Source organism: Aspergillus luchuensis, chromosome 5 (genome assembly GCF_016861625.1).
Source record: "Aspergillus luchuensis IFO 4308 DNA, chromosome 5, nearly complete sequence".
Classification (NCBI taxonomy): domain Eukaryota; kingdom Fungi; phylum Ascomycota; class Eurotiomycetes; order Eurotiales; family Aspergillaceae; genus Aspergillus; species Aspergillus luchuensis.
In genome coordinates, this window is record NC_054853.1 from 1,233,600 (window position 1) to 1,257,992 (window position 24,393).

A 24,393-nucleotide genomic window follows, 5' to 3' on the forward strand; every position below is an offset into this window, starting at 1 on the left:
CGTGTATCGACCACTCAAACCTCTATGTAGATGTTACATATCTGAGGGATAATATTGCAGAACCCAAGCCTAATTTATGTCTGGTAGTGTTCTGAACGTAGGAATAATTTTGCAGCAGCTATGGCTTTACACGAGTGACCAACCAACTGTTCACGAAGGGAAGTGCATAACCACAAGAAAGACGCTGTCAGCTTGAATGGTTCCTCAACATTTGCTGTGAAAACTTCACCTACAAACATGTCTAGATGATGGTGGATGCCATTGGATCCAGACCGGTCAGAGTAATACAAGATCGTTTCTAGCTTTTTTCTTCACAACATGGACGCACAGCTTCAGATCTCTTTCGTCCGTTGCTGCTTTGAGAAATGTATCCTAGGACTCTGTTACCAACTGTTGCTCCATCACTTAGCTGCCCACTTACCTGCATCAACTCATCCAAAGACTTGGTGGTCAGATTTTCGAGGAAGGCTCGGACCTTAGAGCTCCATCTGACCTGTCCTGCACCAGTGGCCATTAGACCCCTCGTGATTGTTGCTAGTGCGTTCAATTTCAGCGTCTCGGCATTCATATCGGATGCTGAGATCTGGTAGCTCTGCTCGACCCCAGCTAGTGCGCCAAGTCAGTTGACAATGTTCGTAGCGACGATGAAAGAGACGTAATTACCCAGACGGACATGGCCCCTTCGGTCCAAGAGGATTGTCTCCGCCTCTAGGATGGCCAATGCCCTTCCCTGATCCCGAAGGAATCTAATGCCGTCAAGGGTCTGCTTGGGTTAGTATCTACTGCCTTCCCGTCGCACAATGGCCGCTAGCAAACTCACCGACCGGAGAATGTATGCCAGCTCGGTCTCGTTGACCGGCCACCGGGCGGTTAAAATGCAGTTTACTGTGATCTCCATCGGTTCCCAAATCAGGTGCAGCTCGCCCGTGTGGTAATACGATTCCAGAAGCCGTGGGAATATGGGGTTAGAAAGACGTCTGATCGTCTCTAACAGGTTTTGGTCCTGAGGTCGGTCAATGGGAAGGCATCGGATGTTTACAATATTCTGTCTGTGCTTGCGATGCTGGGCCAGGGTGATTGGTTGCTTGCGACGGATTTTGGCTCGTGGTTCGTACACGCTCCACGGGTTCTCTTCGTAGCAGTTGAATTGTATGATACCATTGCGATTGTTGGTGGCCGGGATTTGTTTTGGCGTTTCTTCAGTGTTCGGTTCTGTTGATGATCGAGACTCTTCAGACCGAGTTGATGAATCCCTGCCCAACCAGAGAGTCCGTGGGCGTTTCCTGCGCAGATCTGTCATGACGAAAATAGATGTTGGATTTTAACAGACAGAGCGGCTGCGGCTGCAACTGCAAGATGACAAGACGGAGGTACTGGCTTTATACCCCAGAGGGTCGAGGGGGTGGGGGATTGAATCGGTCTTGCTATTGCCCACCCTCAGATTCTCCGATCGAAAACTAGCAAAGCATTATTTAGAAGCCAGTGTTGATACGCACTGGCCAGGTATCGAAAGGCCCACGGCAGGACGACGTTTGGACGCGGATGAAATCCGCGTCAGTCTGGCTACATCATACGGGCGCGAATGTGAGCCTCGTGATCTTGGATATACGATTCTCACATTCCTCTCGAGGACGGCATGCCCGGCATTTCACAGAGTAACCCATCCCGGAAATTCACCTGACCCTACAAGCTGTTGATTAGCGAAGCTTCGACTTCGAGAAAATCAGAACCAGACTTTTCGAAGGCTGGCATGTCCCCTTTGAATGCGATAAAACCTTCCCTGGCGTCGGCATCGGCTACCGGCCATCCTTCGCAACTTCCCACGAACAACCGTAGAAAACCATCTATTTTTCTTCAAGTTGCCTTGTTGGGTTAACTCTCTGGCCCTTGAATTAGTCGTACCAGTAAGACTGTTAGTGTGGACTGTACGTGCAGCGACCGTCGAAATTTCATTCCACCGCTCACTAACCTCACTATCCTTGACGAGTTTGAAAACCAGGACGGAAGTATTAATGTAATATGTGGTAAGCGACCGTGAGTTATTGGATACTTCAAATTCCGACTGCAGGAGTATTGCTCGGTAGAACTGCGGATAAGCCTTCGGAATGAAGGGTTTGGTAAACAATGCCGTCTCGTGAGGGGGGCATTGATGTCCGGAAGGTCCCGGTAGAGCATATAATTGCCGTGTCTTCGTGACGTTGCAGACGATGCAGAATCCAGTGACAACATCAGTAAAGTTTACTAACGAGACGTATCCTGGACGCGAGGACGGACGCTCGTGTCCCTCTGGCTTCCATTGAGCCAGCCATGCCAGCCGCGAAGAGAGACGTTCGTGGCACCGTTTGGTTCGGACGAACTAGGTCGTCTGTGGCCTCTACGCAACATGCAGCTACGAGCACTGCCTCGGATCATGTCCCAAACAACCAGACGCTCAGTCATGCCACTTCCGGGCTGACTGGTCTACCGCCACAGCCGTCCGTTCCCAATCCGGCTCCCCGTGAAATCCTAGCACGAAACCCTTGCGAAATATATGAACCTTGTGCCGGCATCTACTATGGGCGAATCTTGGTGCTGGCTAGGCATCGGCAAAATAAGGCCAATTTAGTCCACATCCAGATGCAGGCCGTGGAGCGATCGGCAATAGAGATGTGTGTCCAGATGATCGATCGGCTTGCTCATTGCAGCATCCCGCGCCTGCTAGATGTTTTCCAGTATGCAGATCGATTCCTTCTTGTGTGGGAGCCCTTTGAGTGCACTCTCCACGAAGCTTTAGCGCTGAGCTGCCGCATCACCGAAAGTGAAGTGGCCCAGATCTTGTGGCCCGTAGGTGCCGTTCCCTTCCTACTAGATGCAATGACGTTTTATTCACGAATTCCAGGTGTTCAAGTGCCTTCAGTTCTTACGGGGCCAGTCGAGGGAGCTAGCCAGCCTGACTCCTCGAGACATCTTGTTCACCGAGGAGGGTGAGATAAAGATCGGTACGTTTGTCCCAACTGCCGACTGTACAACACTGACCACAAGTGAGGTATAGCGGGTATTGAGAACAGTCGCCACGTCGACCCTTCCCGTGCCGACGCAATGACTTCTACATTAAATGCTCTCCGGTCGATTCTCGAGAAGATCATGCAGAAAAATGGCTCCAACTTCACTTGGAGCCAGGAGATCCGAAGCTTTAAATCGGCGCTGGCCAAGAGCACCTCCGCGCGATGCTTGGATAAATTACTGCAAGTAAGTTGGCTCATATTCCAGCCTCGTCATGCGATGTGGCAACTGACTAGAAAGCACACCTTCTTTGAGCAAGTGGTCGGGGGGGGAGGCCTAAAGGTACTAGTAGAGTTGGCCAACAAAACCATTTTCTACACAATTTCATTTCCGCCCGAGGACTCTCTTGCCAAGACTGGGCCACTAGGGAAGCCTGTGGAGCCGTCTACGGTCTACGACATAGGTGGATGTCAATAGTGCGAAGACACATATTTGGTCTGTGACGAATTCTAGGCCGTGGTTCCTACACACTTATGACATTTTATTTTTATTTTAAACAGGTGACAATTGAGGGAGCATGGCATCTGTCCTTTATAGGTGGAGTTGGCGTTGGCGTTTCTCTGTTGTCCAGTTCAGCCGACAGTTGAGACACTCTTCCGGCATTAGCTGGGGCAAGAGCTGGGTCTAGTTGATGCACCCTTGCCCAACCAGAGTCTGTAAATGACTCTTGGGAGGCCCTCCCTGTTGAAACGTTATGTGGCCTCTCTGACGCAGGGGCTACAAGTTATAAAGAAGGACGTGCCGATTTGAGAAGGTACATCTTGACATCAGCAGCCCTTTACAACGCTGCGTGTTGTTTCCCACGCCATCAAAACGGAAAATTTGTCCGGCAAGTAATGTTCTATCAATATTCCTGGTTAGGGTCCGACGGAAGAACGACCGTTGGAAGTTTATTGGGCAAAATCTGCATAAGCCTTCGGATGAAGGGTCTGGTGACAGTATTGTAACATAACGGGAGAATTTGAGGTCTGGGGCTTCACAATGCCTGGATTTTGGGACACTTGAGACACAGGATTAATGCCAAGGCTCGCGATCGGAGAGAAAGACCGATCACAATCAAGACAACCATCATACTCGTATACTGCAGAAAATGTCAGCTTACCAGCCGGGGGGTACATTGTACTACTAGAGCTCGTGATCCATACTCCCGTACCACAATCCGAGAATAGTCCTTGCGCTATGATAGCTTACCAATATACTTTATGCGGTGGCTCTATTAGTACTGCACTATCGATCCAGGATGTCTTTCTTGTCGCCATGGTTTACCCATTGTGGATACTATATAATAGAATCATCTTGAATTTTTCCTAACCACGTCAATACTCCTCCTCTTCTTGTTCATTCCAACTGCGATTTTGAGCATGAAGGGATAGTCGGAAAATTTGCTCGTCTACCCATGCAGCTATGTCATTCATGGCCTCAGACAGCCCCTTCCTCCTCCTTTTAAGCCGATTCCAGTCGGATGTGGTATAATCCTGTACATTCTCTTCGGTCAAACTGGCCAGAATATTCTGGCCTGGGTTCCTCAGATGCCAGATGTGGAAATTTTCCTCGTCTGTTACATTGCGCTCATCTGTACTGTGGAGGCTGAACTTGCGCATTTTCAAACCATGGAAAATCTCGTTGATTAGAGATTCGTCATTTGGCAGCGCAAGTCTTCTTGGTTCATGATTGGGGATGGTGACAACCACGTCCAGATCGCCCGCGGGCATTGCCAGCCTTCCCAACCCGCAATCCCACATTTCCATGAACCAATCCATTGAACTGCTTCTTTCAGGCAGCTGTGAGAGACTCGGCAAGGGCATTGGATGCTCAATAACACAATCTGGGATCTCCTGATCTACCGCCGCGGCTTCCTCGCTCGCTGCCAATTCGTCTGCGGCGTTTGTAGGCTGATTGATCCTACTCCCATCCCAAAGGTAACGAAAGAAGGTCTGGAACTGCGACCGTCGGAAGAACACAGCGGAAACTTGTGGGGACTCCCAGGGCTGCCACAGTCTATCCCCTTCCAGGGCGAAGCGATCCGCATCGACCGTATCAGCATATGGGATACCGCAACGTCGATTCACTGCATCATCCTGTTGGGTGCTGCCAAGGCCCTCCGGAATTTGGGGACTTGGCAGGGACGCTCGTCTGGGCACAAACGCGGCTATGGCCGGGATCTGGAATCCGTGTTGGTCAGCCAGCCAGAAGAAGTGGCGCCACAAAGCCATTCGGTCTATCGATGTCGAGCAATTCGGGACGGGATAGGAGCTACACGCTTTTTTCTTCTTATGCGGCTGACGGCGTGCCACTTCGGTCATGTCCAGCCCGTATTAGAAGCTGAAGCGCCAGAGCTCGTGCAATCCCCGCCGGACTTGCAGTCTTGTCTCTCTCAATGACACGCTGGCATCGGTCCGATGCTGCGCACCGAGTACACAGTCGATAGTGATCTTCTTAGTCTTCTTCGAGCCCAGGTCCTCTGATGGGAGGAGAAGAGCCTTCATCACCTTGCTGGCAACACCTAAGAAACGAAGGTCCTGGAAGAACGTCCCCAGGGTGGTGATCGGAGTATCGATCTGCTTCAGTCGCTCCCATAACGCCGCCCGTGTGTCAGAGGCATCGATCGATGGAAATAACGTCCGGTCGTCCATCACCCGAGATCGCAGATATTCCCGGTCCGGTTCCGAGAGCTTCGGGACTTGAGATTCCAGCGCGAGAACGGTCTCCGCGTCCGCGTGAACAGGAAGGGTGTCGCTCCCGCCGAAAATATGGTCCATCCAGACTGTGCGGATCGTTTCGAGGTAGGACAGGATGGGCTAGAGATAACGGGTTCCTTAGAAGAGTCTTTCATTTCGTAGACACTTGGGCCACTCACCTCGTCACATCGCAGTGACACCATAGTATGCAGCACGCCCAATTGCATTTTGGCCCAAAGCCCCGGAATAAGGAGCAGGGCATCAAATGCTGCAGGGAAACTGGGATGTTGGAGAAAGGCCCGAAGATATATATGCTTCTTACTCTTGGGGTCGTGTCGGAGGACGGCCCACCAAAGTGCCTCCGCTTGTTCGTCCGGCGGATGGCCCAGATATACTTGATAGAACCGAATTCTTTCGTAGATCAATCCGTCCGGCGGTCGGCGTTGGTTTGGGAAATGCTCTCGGAGCGAGCGAACGAGTTGAGAATGGAGAGACTGTCGGTGGGGTTGCTCATCTGACGAGCCATACTTAGCAGGTGGACCGGAAGGGGCACACAGGCTGAGACTCGGAAAGACTCCAGCGCCAACTTACTGGGATCCTCCACATACACATCGACCACCCACCATCGGTTCTCGCCGTAGAGCTTTTTTCGCGCTGCGGCGATGACGTTCTCGTGGCCCAATGCGCGCAGCGACATGTTCAAGGGCACGATCAGCTCGGGAAACGGCTCCGCCTCGCCCGGCAACAGCCTGATGTGGGAGCCCCAGTCCGTGGCTCGGACCAAGACGGGCACATGGTAGTCTCGATTGATGCGGAGACATCCTTGTAACTCGAGGATTTGCTCCAGTCGGAGGGCATTTCGGCCGTCGTCCATCAAGCGGCCAAAGCCATTTTCGAACGTCAGACAGTCCAGGCGGACTCGGGCGCTACCCTGGTAGCGCTCCTGGCGGTAGGCTTCCAGCGCCTTCTCCTCGGATTCGATGCGAGCTTGGTGTGTTGGCCGCATGCTTGATGACGATCTTGGGAATCATGGCGACCTGGCTATTGATATATCGAGGACAACATCGCATTGAGCGCACGCTAAAGCTGAATAGCTTATCTCCCCTCGTTATAGTTGAGCCACGAGGGAACCAGCAGACCAGGGCCCAGAAACAAGTCCACGGGCCGCACATTGTTGTTCCGGTTGAGACATGGTGACCGTCAAAAAAGAGCCCAGGTAATGCCAGAATGAAAATTAAAAGCGTATTGAATTGATGTGATGGTCAATTACGTTCTTCCCAATCGTTCTGCGAATGCATCCGTGGTCAGGTCTTTTGAAAGAAGTTGAGGGATGGTGGCGGGTAGAGAACGGTGCGGGCAAACTGGGCAGGGACGGGCGAGAGAATGCGTCTACCGCCATGGGTCGATAAACGCATATCGTTGACCGGGCCCTCGACCTACGATTATAATGTGCAATCAGGACTTATCTAGCGGGCAAATCTTATTAGGCTAGGAATGCAGATGGCCCTAATCGGCGCTGTTTTAGGGGGCGAGTGCTTTAAACTGGCACGGTATCTACGAATATCTAGCAGAAGAGACGTGATCATCATTGCAAGTTCTCACTGAGTAGCAAGGGACATAAAGAGATAATAAAATTCCTCCAACGGAACGTGCCTTTGGGATTTATTCATAACACCCCAAGTTCTCTCAGTGTGAAACCGCTCAACCCATACATTTCTATCCATCTTGACTTTGAAAACCATGGCTGGTGCTAGAGAGGGCATCAATTTTGTTCGGATCTTCTTCTACGGTGGAAACACTATCAGCGCTGAACGCAAAAGAAGTTTAGTGGCCCTAGCCTATGCAACAGCACGGGATCAACTGCTGGCACCCAAGGCAATCTTGATCCGGTGAGTCCCAGGCACCTGAAGGCATGTTTTCATGTTTCGCCCACCTTTGATGCACATACACACTATCAATTCTTTGTGCAGATCTATACCCCGATAGAATTTTATGCTAACGAGTTGTCAATAAGTTCTGACATGCACAATACCACCACCAACAACGGAAGGCATGTCGTAGATCCTCAAGGCTGGCATGGGACCTTCGCCTTCAAGGCCAGCGATCAGCTTCTACGTGAATATCATGTTGCATCACACGGTTATACCAATGGTAAAGAGGACTTTGCTCTTAAGGAAGCTACTCATACTTCAGAGAAGGCGGACAGCACTCGTCGTGGTGGGCCGCGGTCTGATAAAGTTGTTTGGCCACCCGAGGAATTCCTTGAAGAATATGAAGACAGCCCGATCGGCTACTCACATCTATCAACTCAAAGTTAGCTGTTACGGAGTAACCCATGTTTAAATCTCGGGGCTTTCTGATGTCAAGGGTGAACCTGCTGTAATCCAAATGTTACAGAGAGAGTGGCATTTTGTGTCTCGGGGGCTCCGTACCGATGTTCAAGTGTTTTTAAGTTTATAGTGGTCTTACAGGAGGGGATTTCAATGACTACATCAAGCTGGCGCTCTTGGACTATTACTCTCATTGCCCCATATCCAGATGCTAACACCTTATTCAATGCGGTGATTATGTAGTTTTTGAGATATGGCTTTATATGTATAGCATTTGTCTTGTCTATGCACTCCTTAGCATGGCAGTCTATTCCTACATTCTAATCCACTTCTAAAATTTGCCATTCTCACCTGCTGTCTTTAAACCCTGTTTAGGTACAGAACTGCACAGAAATCCTTTGATGTGACCATTGCTACATGATTCTTGAGGCTTTACCTCCGCTCGTAATCCGGCAATGCCCATTTCACCATCCACTCCGATTTTAGCACCTCTTCAGCAGTCGGCCGCTCTTTCGGCCGAAATGACAGCATTCGGCGCATCAAATCTAGGAACGCAGCTTTCTCGTTTTCGTCAAACTCGTCTCCCACTTTCCGTCTCCATTTCTGCACGCCGACCTCAAATGACTCCTGAAGTGGAGGCCATCTGTTTCCGCGGTAGGATTCTGTTGGGCACCCCTGCTCATCGAAAAACCGAGGTCGTCCTTCCCACCGCCGCCACCACTCCAAAGGAATACGTCCAAGTACATCAATTTGTTGAGACACTATTTCGTCCTCATGCACGTAATCGGTGCTAAAAATGGCTTTCATTCCGACGATCTCCCAGATTGCCGTAGCCAGGCTCCAGATGTCAGAGGGATATGCTAGGGGAGCGTGCGATTCGAATTTGGCTTCTGGAGCTCGAAATGCGGGTGGCGTATGGCAGTCTTTCCCAAGACGGACTTCCGAAGCGGGTGAAAACGCTTCACCGAAGTCACTCAGAAGCGGACGCGCGTCGGATAATGAGAACTCCTCTGCATATTTCCCTAGGAACAGCGGCACAACCGCCTTGGCTGGGGCATTAGAGGGTAATGGTTCCCCGTCACATCGTGTGACAGGGACTGTCTCGGGCTCACCATACTTTTCATATAATTGCTTTATGGATAAGTCATCAAAGCTCGACGGGAGTTTGACCAAAACGTTTCCTAGATGAATATCTAAATAAACCATTTTTGAATGTCAGCTTACTGGTATAAAACCCGGGTAGAGTCGTGCTCGCATGACAAACCTCCGTGGACATAGTTTTGAGAATGTGTATAAGCAACGGCCTGTGTAAGCCCATATGATAGTGCCCGGGCAACTCTGAGGGAGAAAAGACGGCTAAAGGAGATCTCTCTGAGATTGCATTGTGCAGGGGTCACCGTGTAGCACGTATGGTTTCCATTAGGACCTTGCACTTTGAATTCATCTAGGAGAAGAGGTACTAAATCATGTCCGGGGCACACGGGCGAGGATGACAGAAAAGGAGAAGACAGGGCCCTAAGGACTTTCGTCTCACGCGGAAGCGAGTCTGCTATATTGACTTTGACTGCAACATATTGCTTCAGATTTGCATCTAGGGCAAGCCAAACCGTCGAGTAGCCCCCAAAGCCAAGTTTGTCAACAATGTGGTATCTGTCATTTAGCACGTCTCCAATCATGATGGGATGATAACCCCCACGCTGATATTTTTCGAGTGTCTCTACACCCTTGACCCAGTTGTACTCGATGCGATGGTCCTCGGTCATTGTGGAGTACAGCCGTGCGAAATATCCTGGTTTGAGCTGTCGAGAGCGGAACAAGGATTGGAATATTGCAATTGAAGGTCGACGTGAGGGCAGTGGCATACAAAATGATCCACGGTTCGTGAATGTTCTAGGGCGGCGAGTCATGGTATGTCGGGTTGATCGCTCAAAGGTATTGCTGGAAGCGCTCTGAGAACATGAACGCAGGCTACGGCAAAGTTCCATGTTGGAGCATGACCACGTCACTGTAGTTTATTTAGCTCCCTTGATTAGTCATCTCCACGCTAGAAGCCAGAGCCGACCGGGCTTGACGAATCGATAAGCATCCATCGCTTCATATTTTGATAATCTAAAGACGATTCCTAATCTGGACTGAACACTGGAAACAGTAAAGCTTAGAATGAAGCGCATTTTAGTATGGCACGACATTTGATCGGACTCCTATGGGATGTGAGAAAACGAAGTTGGGTTGTGAAGTGATTTCGATATTTCTAATTAACAGATCTAAATGCACTGGGGGCCCAGGTTGATGCGGACATGTGGCGTGAAAGTCTCGCACCTTGTATGGAGCACCTTTGAGACCATGTGCTGGATACCAAGTCTCGTCAGGTTCACATACTTTCCACCGTACTTGGTACTGGAGCCTCCCGCGAAAAACTCGCGAGGCTACTACCTCCTCAACCTCCCATTCCTCTTCACCACCCGCATTGCACACCTGAGATGGACTGTTGGTGACAGCCTTGGAATCGTGCATGCAGCGAGGTAGCACAGCCTCGAACAGCCACGAGATAAATTGCAAACGCATGTCGAACGGCGTCGACAGGAAGAGCGACCGGAGGGACGTGAATTTGTATTCATTATCGCGTGGTGTAGCCTTCGCGATTGATGTCTTCTTGGCAGGTCGCCATCTTGACTTTCTTGGTTTAATCCGCTGGGCCGGTGGCTTGTCGGAGTTTGACAGAGTAGGTTTTGTTGGGATACTATCTGGACCATCCGATTCCACCGCGACTTGAGGTTTTTGGCGAACACTCCGTCTGAGTTTCTGCTTGACACCGTTTTCATCGGCACTCACGGAATGGGTTTGTGCAGATCGTAGGTTGAGTGGACAACTGCGACGGATACGGAATGCCCCTTGATCGCTTGTGCCGGTATTAGCAAGCTGGATGACTTGAGATGTATTATTAGCTCCTTGATGATATTCATCGGGCGAGATGATCGCTGAGTTGATGGGAATCATGTTTGTGGCATCGAAATGGGTTGAAAAGTCTTCAAGGGGACTATCCACGGTGCCAGGACTGGGAGATCTTGAGCATTGGTCCGTTTTGAGACGTTTGGGCGGTAGCCTTTCCGACTCAACTTCAACAGAAATTCGCTTGCAGGTTGTCGATTTCTCGCTACAACCGCCGGCTTCCTCGCTGCCGTTTTGTCTCGCGATAATCTCATAGTCATGTGGAGTGGGATTCTGATGTGTGCTTTGATTCCGAAAAGATCCAGCCAGACAGTTCGTGTCATAACCGTTAAGAGGCGATTCGCCGAAATCCTGTTTATGATCACGTAGGGGTGGTGAATCCAGCGAAACGTCGACATAAGGCGAATCGGCTTGTAACTCATCCATAGTGAACAGATAAGTACCGTTGGTAGTCTGACGTGGCTGACCGGTCTCCATGAAATCTTCATCGAACATGGTTTCTTCAAAGTCAACCGGCAAAGTGTTCGGTGCGTCGAGGGTTTTAGAGCCCTCATCGTAAACACCCATGCAGCCATTGTGCGTATCACCTGCGAGGATGCCATCTCGGAGTATGTCTGCTCGAATTTCGGGCTGGGATTCGCTATCCCCTTTCGAGCAATCTGTAGCAGCCGAGGGATGGAGAGATGTCGGAGATGAGACGTGAAGCTCTGTGGAGGTAGGCTGAACCGTATCCTCAACCTTGAAAGCAGGTTGAGGACTTGAGAGACGTTGAAAATGAGAATAAGGTATGGTGCTAGAGCGCATGTTGGCATGAGCACACACTTCAGCTGGTGGACGAGCGGGAAGTGGATGTTTGCTTGGTTGATTTGGGGGAGTTGGCAAGCCTTTCTCGCGGCAGTGACTGAAGGGCCTTGGATCGGTTGCAGGAATAGTATTGACAGCAGCAGGGACAGGGGATCTTTTGGGGCTCTGGGAGGTGGATGTGCTTGTATTGGTGGGGGCGGGGCCTTTCCAAGGTCTGAAGCTATCAACATGGAAGCTGAACATTATGCTGACCTAGGGCAGTGAATGGTGGGGTTCAGAAAAATGGAGGGAACAGAGGAACGGGGGATAGGAACGCGTAGTGGTGAGTGAATAGGGACAGGTTTTGGGCTGAACTCGGCTGGGAAGTGAGTGATCTTTTGAGCTACATTCCTTGGGAATTCGTCAGCCCTTTTATAGGCAACGGAAGCTCTAGACAACGCTAGTCCTTGAAGTTTGGTAAGACACCAAACCCGCCGCGCTGAATTTCTTGCTCCCCGGTTGAGGGCCGTGCCCATGCCACGCAAGGACAGCACATTCGATGAAGACTCTACTACGTGCGTTTGATTTCATCCCGTCCCGGTTGCGCGATTGCATGTCAGCTTTCGTCCAAGACGGCATCGTTCACCCCCCCCCCCCCCGGGCCGGGCGACTACCTCCACTTTCTCCTCCAAGGTCAGCTGCCTCATTCAGCGTATTAAGGCCAATGGCGATCCTTCACGGTTGTTCATTCCTGGTCTAGGCCAATCCACGCATTTTCGAAGCACGCTACCTGATCGGGCAGTGCCTCACATCTCGAGACGAGGCAGGGTGAGGATGGGAATGCGTGATTTTCGCCATTGGTCGCCCATGCCAGTTGCGATAGGGTAGAGTCGTAGTGTCCTGAGCTTCGCAGTTGTTCGTTCCCAGCCTTGGTCGATCCATGCGTCTTCCAAGCACGCTATCTGGCCGGACTGTGCTTCGCATCCTGAAGCAAGTCCGGGCGAAGTAATGCGGGATTTTCGCTATTGGTCGCCCGCGCCAGCTGAGGCAGGTAGTGTCGTACTGTCACAAGGTCACATCGGCGAAGGGCGGTCGAGCCCACGGCCAGTGGAGATTCGACGCAAATTTCAGGCACATCGCATGATGGCTGCGCAGCACGCCAAGTGGGTCGTTTCCTTGAACACGGACACCCGAGCTGAGCCGGGGTAGCGAGATGAAAGGAAAACAGAGGATTGGGAGGACATTGAGACGGCCATACTGAGAGAACCAGAGCGGTCTTGGATGGCGATTCGATAATACTGGCCTCAGCGACGAAGATAGTAAGTCGACCGGTGAGCGTCCCATGTAGGTGGGAAGGTAACGAACGGATCATAACGACGTTGGAGGGGGGATTGATCGCGATCCCGGCCAAGGCTCACACAAAGCCATGTCGGCTGCAAATTCGCACGGTGGAGGCATTGCCAGAAACAGCGCCGGATCGCACGGCACGACCGAAGGGGGCTGTGCGTCGGGCGAACGGGATGGGCGAGGAGGCGACGGGTGACAGGGGGCGGCGACGACGACGGAGGGGGAGGGGGAAAGAAGGGAAGAGGAAGTGCGTTGTCGGTCGACGGACGCACCTGGGTCTTATATAGACCGTCACGCACGGGTTGTCGTCAGTTAAAGCGGCGGGCGGCAGCGCGGCAAGGCACTATACCCAACCGGGCAGGCATCTTTCTCGATCGGGTAGGGACCGGCCCCGGGGTGGCAGGCGGTGGCGGGCGGCAGGCGGGCGGTGCAATGGGAGCCGTTTCCGGCGCCCCGCTAACCGTGTCAACGAATACTTTTAAAGACTTTATTAAATCTAATACATATAGAGATCTTTGTATCCTAAATTCTAAGATTATACCAGCTATCTATCATTAGCTTAGCAACTACCAAGCACGTGGTGCGGGGGCACATTTCGTTCTTGCAGGTTTCCGCCCCTTGTTGTCTGCCGCTTGTTAGTTAGATAACCGTCCGCAGAAAGGTGCCATAACAATCCAGTAAAGAGCTCCCTGTACTTGTGGACTGACCCGCATATTTTGTTTCCTGGGCATGGCCTTCAACGAGACTATCAGCCGTGGTACTCCAGTCGTGGTTATATAAAGACCACGCCGCTGCTTGAGAGTGTAGATATACACAGCAGCCCTTAGCCCAGTACCACACCGCCCTACAAAAGCAATTCCAGTCAGAAACCAGGAGCATTAATAGCATGGCTACTTGGAGGGAAGAACGCACAGCGAACAGGACTCTTCTAGTCAACAGTGCGAACGAGGGTGACCCCAACTTTGGCCACCGTGGTCTTCCATCGCAGAACTCAGAAGACAACGACGTTCCTCCTATACAAAGCACGATCCCGGCAGTGCCATGCGAGGCGACTATAGCCGTATCACTGCCGATACTTAAAGAGATCGATATACAGTGGTCAGTCCAATGTTGGTGGCCGCAAGAGTGTCTTAGAAAGCGGCGGCCTACCTCCTGAACCAGACCATTTCCACATGGAGATGCTCCGGCTACTTTCGTTGTATCCGGCGGACACGTCCAGATACCGACGCTTTCGGCGCAATGTGCACCGCAAAGGTGCCGTATTGGCCCGGCATCAATTGAAAATCTTGCGCCGTTGCGTCAGTGAGGCACTGAAAGCGTCAGATGGATCAATCAACGGTATAGAATTTATGCGCTCGGTAGTACGACGTCATCCATATTATGGCCAGACTACGGTCGCAGCAGGCCTCCTGAGACAGCTGATTCCTGGATTACTACGATGCCTCGCCCAGCTTAATCGCCCAGGCCTACTGAACAGTGCGACAACGGTCATTAGACACTGGGTCACCCAGAAGGATCTATCAGAGTTATCGCTGAGTGACAATGACTATGTAATGTCACTGCCGTCAGGCTGTGTCATTCATGTCGATGTGGACAACATCACGAAATGTGAAAGAACATAGAGGGTCTACAATCCTCGATTCCAGCCCTGGCGTTTTTGTGCACGTCGTTCATGGGTGCTATGTACAAAGCCTTTTCGATTCAGTATCACTTTGCATTGATGCATATCATTCGCCATCCTCGTCCACCGCATACCTAACCACCACCTCTAATGAGAAGCGCTGGTACCTTGGTCCTCCTGGACATGCACCACGGGTACAATGACCGCCACTTTCTCCTGCTCCTGCGTCGGTCCGTCCGCACCGCTCGCTGCGGATGCTTCCGTCATCTTGAAATTCTCATACGTTTCAACCACGTCAATCACACCGTCCCTCAATTTTTGGATCGCGTCCCGAAAGTGGCACAAGCGGGCTTCCTCATCCCGGCAGCGACGGTTCAACTGGGTGTTTTCGTCGACGAGGCGGGCGTGGGCGGCCTGCAACTGACCGTTTTCCTTCTCAAGGCGCGAGCACTTGGCATGCTGCGCGACGTACGATTCACAGAGGCGCCGGTAGTCAGCCACCAGTCGCGCGTCTTGCTCTGCAAGGACTGGGTTATGATCATCCAGTCGCTGCTGCAACTCGCGAATCAGGGGCCGGAATGTCTCGGCGGCCAGGCCAGTGGAAGCAACCTTCTCATCTTTCGACAGCGCTTCCGTGAAAAGTGGCGGTGCCTTGGCCTAGGAAATGTCAGCTCATGCCGGAATCTGGAATACTGTAAATGCTTGGTGCAACAAGAAGGAAAGTACCTTCGACGGCTGCTGGGATGGTTCAACAGCCTTGGACGTCTTGTCGTTGTCACGGTGTCCTGGGCCTGGTCCTGCCCAGTCCTCGCGCTTGCGCTTGACCGGCCGTCCCCGATCATTGAAGTCACTCATGTCGTTTGGTTATGCATTTGCCGGAATGGAAGAGTGGCCGTGGATGCTTCTGTTCCCCGAACTCGTAGCGGTGGCTCCTTTTATACGGCGAGTACTATGGTGTCGGATTCCTTAAATCCGTCTCACGTTCGAGTAATCGCATCTGGAAAGCTTGCCTGGCCTGGCCTTGGTCTCGAGGTGCGATTTACTCACTATCCTCTAGAAACCCTCTTTGGGGATTTCAATCGTGAGACAAGTTTCTGGTTTGCCGTGTTCTGGTGATGATGGTTTTACCCACAACCCGACAGCACAGCGACGGTCAAGTCAGAAGCGGGCAGTTGGCTCCACGGCTGGTGGACATAACGACCACAAAAGGCTTGGTCATTGACCTGGCCGCAGATGTCTTATGGAGAATGCTAACAAGATTGGATTTTGCGCGTTCCCCAAGATCCTTGTACCAACCATGCCATGCGTTATTGATGTCTCTGCATGGTTCAAAATTGGTCAGCGCGAGGGTATTTCCGAATCTTGAGGGCTAAAGCTGGCTGGTTCGCAAGATTTCACGCACCAGAAGTCACAGCTCGCCAGCCCTGTGGCCATGACCGGGCCTTGATGCTTACCTTAGTAACCGGGTAGAAATGGATCATCTCATACAGTCTCAAAGAAATGGACTTTTTCACTTGTCTAATCGATAAGTATCGGCCACCGAGGTCACGTACGTCAAAAAATAGAAGAAACCACACAATTATATCCAACATTGCCGCTATTGTGGTCTCAACTGATAAGCTTAAATGCTGTAACAACACAGACTATCATAGCTGAAAGCAGCAGGACTACTCATAATAGTATGTGATGAAACCCAGAGAGTGCAGAGTCGGGCAATTCCATTGCTGCGAGTACAACCGCCTGGCCCTCTAGATGGCAGAATCCACCAAGAAAAAACACAGCGACAACTTTCTTTCTTCTCCAACGGACAGGTTCTGAATGACTGAGTTATTCCATCTTGAGTACACGGCACCAGCCAGTATGTTGCCCACCGTTAGCCTCTGTTTACCATGGCTGCTGGTTCTGGTCGACCAGCTTGCATGGGCACGTTCCGCGGTTTCCCACTTTAAGACGGAACATTGACCCTTTTATTTTGGCCTTATCCATCCGTAGAGTAATCTGGAAGATCATGTTCATTCTTTACCCCCATGCCAAGGGCAGTGTTTCCAGCACCACAAACAGCGCAATCATACAAGACCTGTGTCAACGTCTCAGAACGGGGAATATGCGAGAATCAAACAAGAAAAACCCACTACGGGGCTTATGCCCCTGAATAGCGAGCAAGAAAACCTCAGTGGTAGAGCTGGAACTAAGAAAGCCCCAACAAACCTTATTTGAGCGTGCCTGTCACCGTTGCTGAGGAATTTCTACTCATTAGACCCGGGTCAGTGAGCCAGGGAAATCACCCACCCGACACAATGCCATCTCATTCGTCCACACTAAAGGGCGGAGATGAATTTGCATTCTCGTTGAGGGTCGCTCTCTTCTTTAGTCTGAGGGCAAAGCGAGGGCCCAATCAAAAGGCCTGATGCAGAGTAACGAAATTCAAGGTCAAGTGGTGCTGGGTGATCTGAATCTGTTTCATTGAGTTTCAATTCTTTGTTACAAACAGTCTAGAAGATCAGAAGCTCCCCAAGGGTTTTTGAAACATTTGACATTCTTGCACACGATACAGGATATGACGTCATGAGCAACAAATAGCGGTTGGGTACAGGCAGAGGTGCTGTAGAGACTGGAATGTCTGACGAAAGAAGGAACAGACAATCATATTACTCTGTTGGACCATGGTTGCCCGACTGTTTCCAAGTGGCAAAGCCCACTTGCGCAGACATGCAACCCGTTTTCCAAGTATTTCGGTGTACTTGAGACGCCTACAGTATTGACCGGCGGCGCAGTCCCACCAGTCGCGCACATCTTCACCCTGCCATGGCCACGCCGATCATTTCATTCCCCTAGTCGGCCCCGTCTCTGATTGAGGACCTGACGTCTTGAGGCCGAAACCCTGCGAGGGCATGGTCATTTCGGGACGTAGAGTCGGGTTTTGCTCTTCGTATATGGTCACCATGTGCCCCTGGACATTTGGTACGAGGGAGCACACAGAGATGACCGGATACCATACTGTACCCGGCACTTTGGCGACTCTTGAATTTCCTCTGCACCACATGGTGGTCGTTGACTTGAATCTGGCGAGGCTGGATGCTAGTGCTGCACCGTTGGTCTTGCCGGGCGACCGGAGCGCTTGGAGATATAAGGCCGGCGTCTCCCAGTCCTGTTCACTCCAGGACCAGGCTTCTTGTCCTCACTCACTGGAATGCGCCAGCGCAACAGTGTGCACCTTCACAGGAATGGCGGGCCTGTGTCGTACGATCTCCTCGGAGATATCCCCTGACAGGAGTGGTGGGCCTGTTGAGTATCATTCTCCTCCGGAGATAGCCCCTGACAGGAGTGGTGGGCCTGTTGAGTATCATTCTCCTCCGGAGATAGCCCCTGACAGGAGTGGTGGGCCTGTTGAGTATCATTCTCCTCCGGAGATAGCCCCTGACAGGAGTGGTGGGCCTGTGCAGTATCATTCTCTCCGGAGATAGCCCCTTCATGGCCATCGGCCCCATGTTGCATCACCTGTGCCCTGGACCGTTCCCAGATGAACAGGTTCGTTTGTTCTTAGACCCCGTTCTGAGACACCCCAGCTATGAGCAGCCACCTCTACGCGGTGCTGGGGACTAGTGCTTGCCAGAGTATATCCACTCATGACGCAAGGAAGCCAATATCTGCTCGCGCCATGCCGTCGGTTCTTACCAGCATCGGTGCCACATCGTGCATCACGGGCAGAATGGAGGCCCGTATGGAACGAAGGTCCGTATCCGTCAATGCCCGCTGCTAGTCATGTACAGTAGTTAGCTTCATTTTAGTGGTACAATGTATATAGTATTCACTCGAAATAGATCCCATCTGTAGTATATCCTCGTCCTACACAATACAGTACTGTAACGCAAAGGACCAATGACGTCGCGAGAGCTGGGTAACTTCCCCGGTTCGCTTCGGACAAGAAATCTGCCAGTCCGCGTATGTCTGGCAAACCGATTGCTTGATCCATACTGTACTCGGCGTTCAGATGCCTTCAGATTAAGGTCCACTCGACAGATACTGACCTTGGTGACGGGTCACACATGACAGGCCCTTGGGCATTGCCCGTCTGGTCACGCGCGGGGCGGAGATCTCGCAACAATGAGGCAGCCCAGCGACACCTGGGCAAAACCAGAACCCAGGAATCCGGGAATCCGGGAGCCGATGGTTGGGAAACGGGCAGATCATCCGACAGGACTACTGTACCGTTCTGGCTCTCGTCACGAGCTTGAGGATAATGACCAGGTAGGGTTCTGTTGTGTTTGGCTGACACAGGATTCCCCGCTGGTGCTCGGAGGTCATTTGTGACACAAAATGCCCGATCAGTTCGACGGGTTCACCACCCATCAAAGATTTGAACCCCCAACCCTGCTTTGCCTTGGGCGCAGCATGACCCAGCTCCACGCTGAAGAAGAATTGACCAGGCGGGATGCGACCCTGCATCTTTCAGAATGCCATGATCGCCTTTTGAGGTGCCTGATCGCGGTCGATGGGAGACCCAGTGGGGGAGCTGGATGACCTGCAGACCAGGGCTAGGGCAAATGAAGCGGGTCACAAAACAAAAAAGAAAAAGGAAAAGATAGAAAAGAAAAAAGTCAGGGAGTGGGGAAAGTGAGGGATATGAGGTAAAGAGGCAAGGAACGGTGAAGATCTGGTCAAAAGAAGGCGAGAGATGGGAAAAGACCATAAAGTCATCACCGAGTAGACACGGTCAAATATTTGCATACCGTCTCCGGGAATGGGATGCGCAATCTGTGCGGGCATTAAACCTGTTCAGATGCACAACCGGGCGCGTCACTTCACCGCCTTCTGGTCGGTCCCTCTGGTCGATTGTTGTTGACCTGGGCCATCAACATTCGCTGGTGCTCGGGAAGGTCCGGGACTAGTCCTTATGAGGAAGCTGTCCTGGGGATCAGTTTGAAGCCCGCCGGGGGAAATCGAATGCGCACCGAAGGATTATATGTCCTCGGTTTTCAACCTCTGAGCTTAGGGCGTAAACCAAGAAGACCAACACATGGGTATACTGGCTTTTGTATATACTATTACCTCAGGCTACTACAAATATGAGCCTCGTCGCTCGCGATTGATAATCATGCGCATCAATGGTCTATCCTTTTCGTACCTGAGTAATGAATGATACTATATATATATAACATGACCAACACTAGCTACTCCAGCGTGTCCGGCACAACCGGCTTTTGGTAACTCCAGGAGACACATACAAAATCAATAAGCGCGCTTAATTTTAAGACATAATGCCCACTCTAAGGGATAAGTCGTCAAAATCAGCATAGCAGGGTTGATAATTTGCTCCGTTCCCTCCACTTTCAAATGATGTGTGTCGAGCATTGCCGTGCTGGGCAGTTAGTCTTTCCGGGCGGACATGACCAATGAGAATTGACCCGCCAGCAGCATTCCATCCCGAACAAGAAAACCTATTTCCAATCCAACTCTACCAAAAATGGGGTTGTCGGGATGTCGACCAAATTGACCAGACTGCAAAAAGTGTGGACATACTGATCGCATCTCACGTAATAGATCCTGATCACCTTTCAGAATGATGGACGATATAGCCGCTGTTCGGCATGTCTCAGTTAGGCCACCGAAGACGCCCAAAATAACCTTGTTGCCTAATTCGGCTGCTTACAAATGGCCATCTCATTTCTTGTGGGTGGGTTCACTCGCACATCGCTCTAACCACTCCCGGGCATACTGGTACACATTCATTCTGTTCTAATTCCAGACCCTACTCCGTCCACATCTTCGCCTGTAATTAGTACGTCTCTAGGTCGCAGGGGTCCCTCGGTGGCAGTAGATCATCAAGTTCTACCAGCTGAGATCTGAAAGAATTCTACTATTGATCCAGGACAGGCAAGCTATCTGTAGCGTCAGTGGTCAAGTTAGAAAGACCCCGGATTCATGCTTGCCCTTGATAAGAACCCGGGCCTGCCGTCGGGGTCCATCCTAATATCACCTGCGCTCGCTTACCACCTCAATTTCCGGTTACTGGGATTGGAATGATCGTCCTGCCATTCGAGGAAGGCTCTACGCTCAGCCTTGTGGAAGCATGCCAGAATCATCTGCAGCCGCAACTAAACCCAATGAACTTGGGACCGAGGCGTCCGTTTTCTTCCAAGTCACATCGGGATTTCCGATATCTGAACCACCACAGCCATATCTCTAGTCTTGATTCATGCCTGTTACCGGTTGTGAGGATCTTCGGCAGCACCTTCCGTGCATCTCCAATGGTCTTCCCCAAGCTTCTGCGAAATACGCTGTGGTAGGCATGCGAAGCCACCAGGAGCCATACAGTCTCATATTCTGACAGTCCCAGCGCTTCGATCAGCCTGTCTCTATGGTAACGGTTTCGGCGGAAATCCCCTATCGTGTGGTTTCACAGCCGGTGAGATGCTTTCCTACCGCGCGGCAGCTGGAAGACCAGGCGTACTGACTGAGAATATGATAATCCTTGTAGTTAGTTGATGGAACGCATACTCTTGCGAACTCGCACATCCCAATGGATGGGGCCGACGCGAACCAGACAAAGCCAGAGCCTATGTGCCAGAACAACAGACTCCGACAGTCGAATCGCACCGTAGCCATGACAAGGAACGATCAAGTCAAGCGCGCAACGTTGAGGCTCAATCTAGACCTGCCATGCCCGCTGAGCGAATTGGTCAACCGCACGCCGCACATCCCGGCTAGAGACATGTGCGCCTGGGTACACCGTCCCGTCGAGACGCCACCAGGAGGCATTGCAACGGCATGGCAGGATTTCACGCCCAATGAATTCACTCATGCTGTACAGGCTGGCGTATAGTGATCAGGCGAAGCATTGGCTTGCACAGAACGATCATCAGGCCATCTCCATCCTCACCGGACGGAGCTGGAAGATGCAAACCCCCCACATCCGTAAGCAGTACAAGACGCTCGCAGTGACGGAGAAACAAATGCATGCTGGAGCGCACCCGGGATATCGGTTCTCGCCGTCAACCAAGAAGAAACGATCGCGGACTGCAAGAGCCCGTTCTCAGAAATTGGTGTTGCGTTCGGAGGCGTTCCCCAAAGTCAACCGAAGCTCTCAGCCTCACGCTGGGTCTACGTCGTCGAACAATGACCGCATCAGTGGACCCTCCACAGGACCATTCCTTGCAGATGAGGAGACCCTTACCCAAAGCATTCCATCGAATACAGGTGGTGTGGGATCATTGCCAAGTGCCGCCTCGGTGTGGTGGCAGGAGATAATTTACTCTCAGATGGCCTCTACTGAGCAAGTCTCCGCAGGCACCCAACCTTGTTTCCCTGTCGTCACGGGGCAACCGGGGATACCGAACTCTGCTTGCATTGTTCCCCAATCTGGATGCCCTGGGCTCGAAGCTGTCAACGGTCAGTCTGCTTTCCTGACACTGTCTGTTACGTGTGAGGATTGTAAGGTTGACGGGGAATATCGGTTGAGCCCCTCGAAGCTCCACCGTGAGTTTCGTTAATTCGTCGGAGGTGATCGGCACATCCTGGTGTGACGTGGAGGCAGATCACGTTTGTCGCTGCCTGGCGACGTCCACGTTTGATGGCCAGGTCACCATGGCGACAACGTCGTAGGCGTTTCATAATTCCAAACCAAACAAGACTTTTTTTATTATTAGTTTGCGCCAAAGAGTGCATTGCGAGTGTTCTACTTAATCTTCCCCGATACCACTAAGCCTCGCCGTGGTTAACGATGTGGACTCCTGACCCCTCGGCATAGCTGACTCAGCAAGCGATCGGTTTGGCGCTAGTTATTTAACCTGGCGGAGGCAAACAGCCAGACAGAAGTATGACCAATTAGCCATGACGCCAAGTAACGTGATCACGCGTTTGCACACAGCCCCACACTATGCTTTCCCGTATTTTTCCAAACTAGTTGCACATGGTCACATTATATACATTGTTACAAAAGGAAAGCCGCCCAACTGCCTGCTGGAGGGCCTAACGTATCTATCATGAGAGAAGAATGGAACCCTCCTTCCAATGCGTATCGAATGTACCCAGTGGCTCCAGCATGTAAATTAGGTTACGCCGTGCCCGTTGGTGCCGGCACACGATACTCCAGGCTTTACACCATGTCCGGTGGCCGACATACTGGCTCGGGGCGTTTGATAGACGCCTCGGGTACACAGTCCACAAGCCGGTTTGTGCTCCGACCGCGAGCGTGCGTGGCCTCCTGGGGTGGCACACCGTCCGGGTGGTAGTGATAGCGCAGTCGATCCAGGGCGCTCCGGAAGTCATCCAGGATGATGGTGTCGCTCAGGCATTTGAAAACAAACGCCAACTACAGCAGGGTCAGCATGCTGATCTTTCTCTCGTCAGTGGCGGCTGTTTACCTTCCAAAACGGCTCCATGCCCGGGGAGTAACCTAGGCGATTCTCGACCCGGATCGCACACATGTCCACCACCGCAAACACGACAGAAATCACCATGAACAAGAGCATGACGCCGAACCGTGGGCTGATGCGGATCAGCTGCATCAGCGAACACCCATAGCCCCGCTGGATGACGTACAGGAGAAAGCAGGTGGTGAAGATCCACCAAGGGTCCCTAGATTCGCATCAGCAATGCGGAGCATGGGGAGGATCGCACTCGGACACCGCACCGGAACAGCGGCTCAAGTGGCCGAGTGGTGGTATATAAGGCCTGGCCCCGATTGAAAAAGACAAAATTGGCAAAGATCTCGACGACCCAGTACGGCTGGGCCGCCAGCAGGGTGATCAGATACAGTCGCGTGCCCCAGGGTGGGAAAAAGCCGCGAATCTTCATCCATGCAATTACGTTGTGGAGGGAATGCGAAATTGTGAGCCCCACAGCCGTGACCGAGAGAAACCAGCCATACGCAGGCGCATGGAGAAAGACGAACATTCCGTGCCCGAGGACCAGGGCGAGCTAAGCGTCCGCATCAGCACGGGATAGTGCCCCATTCGCCGCAACGAGGCAGCACAACTTACCTCTGCCACGATGAGTCTGTGCAGGAGCACCCCTTTTTTCATGTTGGCCGCGGTGATGGCAATCATGACAATAAGGGAGCCCACCAGGAATCCTTGTCCCCACGCCTCCACGACAAGGATGTCCGGGTCTGTAGGACGCTGGCCAGCACTTAGCATCATATCATCGCTCTCCATTCGACTGTGTCAACGTGGAATGGAAAAGACCCTCCATGCGTGATGGGGTATCTTTATATTAATCGGGTGAGATTGGGTAATGTTCGCCGCTCGGCATGGTCAACTGCCGTTGGTGACGGAGAGTAGGAGGGAAGTCGATCGACCGTGACTGTGACCGACCAAAGATCTACCGGGGGCCACCCAGAGCCTTTTGCTGTTCTGACACTGTTTCAGGAGTAATAATAACCTTCGGAGGTCCAGCCGCGCCTCAAGTGTGGGCTTCTTTGTCACTCCGGATGAACAGTTGAATACCGTAACCCGTAGAGTACCATCCAGCCTTATCCATTCATGGAATAAGCCGAGACTGTAGGATTCCGGAAAATCCAGTGTTACCTACTATACGTCTGGTTGCAGGAACCAAGGCCGACGGAGGGATATACTTTCCGTCTATTTACTTTAGCGTCGTATGAGACAAAGAGGGCACAGCGACTACGGAGATGGCCCCATTC

At 51.8% G+C, this 24,393-nt stretch overlaps 11 protein-coding genes across 11 annotated transcripts; 3 read left to right on the forward strand and 8 right to left on the reverse strand.

Annotated features, from left to right (window-relative positions):
• Positions 1–276: 276 nt before the first annotated feature.
• On the reverse strand, positions 277–1,300 carry AKAW2_50438A (uncharacterized protein; the record flags this gene model as incomplete). The annotated part of the gene is made up of 4 exons (XM_041690256.1): positions 277–372; positions 422–606; positions 664–763; positions 821–1,300. The coding sequence occupies 4 exons, from the start codon at positions 1,298–1,300 to the stop codon at positions 277–279; spliced, it is 861 nt and encodes a 286-aa protein (XP_041543859.1).
• A 1,007-nt stretch (positions 1,301–2,307) lies between these two features.
• Positions 2,308–3,459, forward strand: AKAW2_50439S (uncharacterized protein; the record flags this gene model as incomplete). Its single annotated transcript, XM_041690258.1, has 4 exons — positions 2,308–2,823; positions 2,879–2,978; positions 3,032–3,228; positions 3,283–3,459. 4 exons carry the CDS (start codon positions 2,308–2,310, stop codon positions 3,457–3,459), a joined length of 990 nt encoding a protein of 329 aa, XP_041543860.1.
• An 899-nt stretch (positions 3,460–4,358) lies between these two features.
• On the reverse strand, positions 4,359–5,345 carry AKAW2_50440A (uncharacterized protein; the record flags this gene model as incomplete). The annotated part of the gene is made up of 1 exon (XM_041690259.1): positions 4,359–5,345. The coding sequence occupies one exon, from the start codon at positions 5,343–5,345 to the stop codon at positions 4,359–4,361; it is 987 nt and encodes a 328-aa protein (XP_041543861.1).
• A 12-nt stretch (positions 5,346–5,357) lies between these two features.
• On the reverse strand, positions 5,358–6,726 carry AKAW2_50441A (uncharacterized protein; the record flags this gene model as incomplete). The annotated part of the gene is made up of 3 exons (XM_041690260.1): positions 5,358–5,840; positions 5,900–6,234; positions 6,312–6,726. 3 exons carry the CDS (start codon positions 6,724–6,726, stop codon positions 5,358–5,360), a joined length of 1,233 nt encoding a protein of 410 aa, XP_041543862.1.
• A 734-nt stretch (positions 6,727–7,460) lies between these two features.
• Positions 7,461–8,038, forward strand: AKAW2_50442S (uncharacterized protein; the record flags this gene model as incomplete). Its single annotated transcript, XM_041690261.1, has 2 exons — positions 7,461–7,609; positions 7,735–8,038. 2 exons carry the CDS (start codon positions 7,461–7,463, stop codon positions 8,036–8,038), a joined length of 453 nt encoding a protein of 150 aa, XP_041543863.1.
• Positions 8,039–8,482: 444 nt separating this feature from the next.
• Positions 8,483–9,957, reverse strand: AKAW2_50443A (uncharacterized protein; the record flags this gene model as incomplete). The annotated part of the gene is made up of 2 exons (XM_041690262.1): positions 8,483–9,243; positions 9,315–9,957. The coding sequence occupies 2 exons, from the start codon at positions 9,955–9,957 to the stop codon at positions 8,483–8,485; spliced, it is 1,404 nt and encodes a 467-aa protein (XP_041543864.1).
• A 265-nt stretch (positions 9,958–10,222) lies between these two features.
• AKAW2_50444A (chromo domain-containing protein) lies at positions 10,223–12,046 on the reverse strand (the record flags this gene model as incomplete). The annotated part of the gene is made up of 1 exon (XM_041690263.1): positions 10,223–12,046. The coding sequence occupies one exon, from the start codon at positions 12,044–12,046 to the stop codon at positions 10,223–10,225; it is 1,824 nt and encodes a 607-aa protein (XP_041543865.1).
• A 2,851-nt stretch (positions 12,047–14,897) lies between these two features.
• AKAW2_50445A (uncharacterized protein) lies at positions 14,898–15,605 on the reverse strand (the record flags this gene model as incomplete). Its single annotated transcript, XM_041690264.1, has 2 exons — positions 14,898–15,407; positions 15,477–15,605. The coding sequence occupies 2 exons, from the start codon at positions 15,603–15,605 to the stop codon at positions 14,898–14,900; spliced, it is 639 nt and encodes a 212-aa protein (XP_041543866.1).
• Positions 15,606–18,950: 3,345 nt separating this feature from the next.
• Positions 18,951–19,196, reverse strand: AKAW2_50446A (uncharacterized protein; the record flags this gene model as incomplete). The annotated part of the gene is made up of 1 exon (XM_041690265.1): positions 18,951–19,196. The coding sequence occupies one exon, from the start codon at positions 19,194–19,196 to the stop codon at positions 18,951–18,953; it is 246 nt and encodes an 81-aa protein (XP_041543867.1).
• Positions 19,197–20,946: 1,750 nt separating this feature from the next.
• Positions 20,947–22,240, forward strand: AKAW2_50447S (uncharacterized protein; the record flags this gene model as incomplete). The annotated part of the gene is made up of 4 exons (XM_041690266.1): positions 20,947–21,033; positions 21,088–21,156; positions 21,229–21,555; positions 21,602–22,240. 4 exons carry the CDS (start codon positions 20,947–20,949, stop codon positions 22,238–22,240), a joined length of 1,122 nt encoding a protein of 373 aa, XP_041543868.1.
• A 605-nt stretch (positions 22,241–22,845) lies between these two features.
• AKAW2_50448A (uncharacterized protein) lies at positions 22,846–23,905 on the reverse strand (the record flags this gene model as incomplete). Its single annotated transcript, XM_041690267.1, has 4 exons — positions 22,846–23,061; positions 23,114–23,327; positions 23,383–23,669; positions 23,732–23,905. The coding sequence occupies 4 exons, from the start codon at positions 23,903–23,905 to the stop codon at positions 22,846–22,848; spliced, it is 891 nt and encodes a 296-aa protein (XP_041543869.1).
• Between the last annotated feature and the right edge of the window lie 488 nt (positions 23,906–24,393).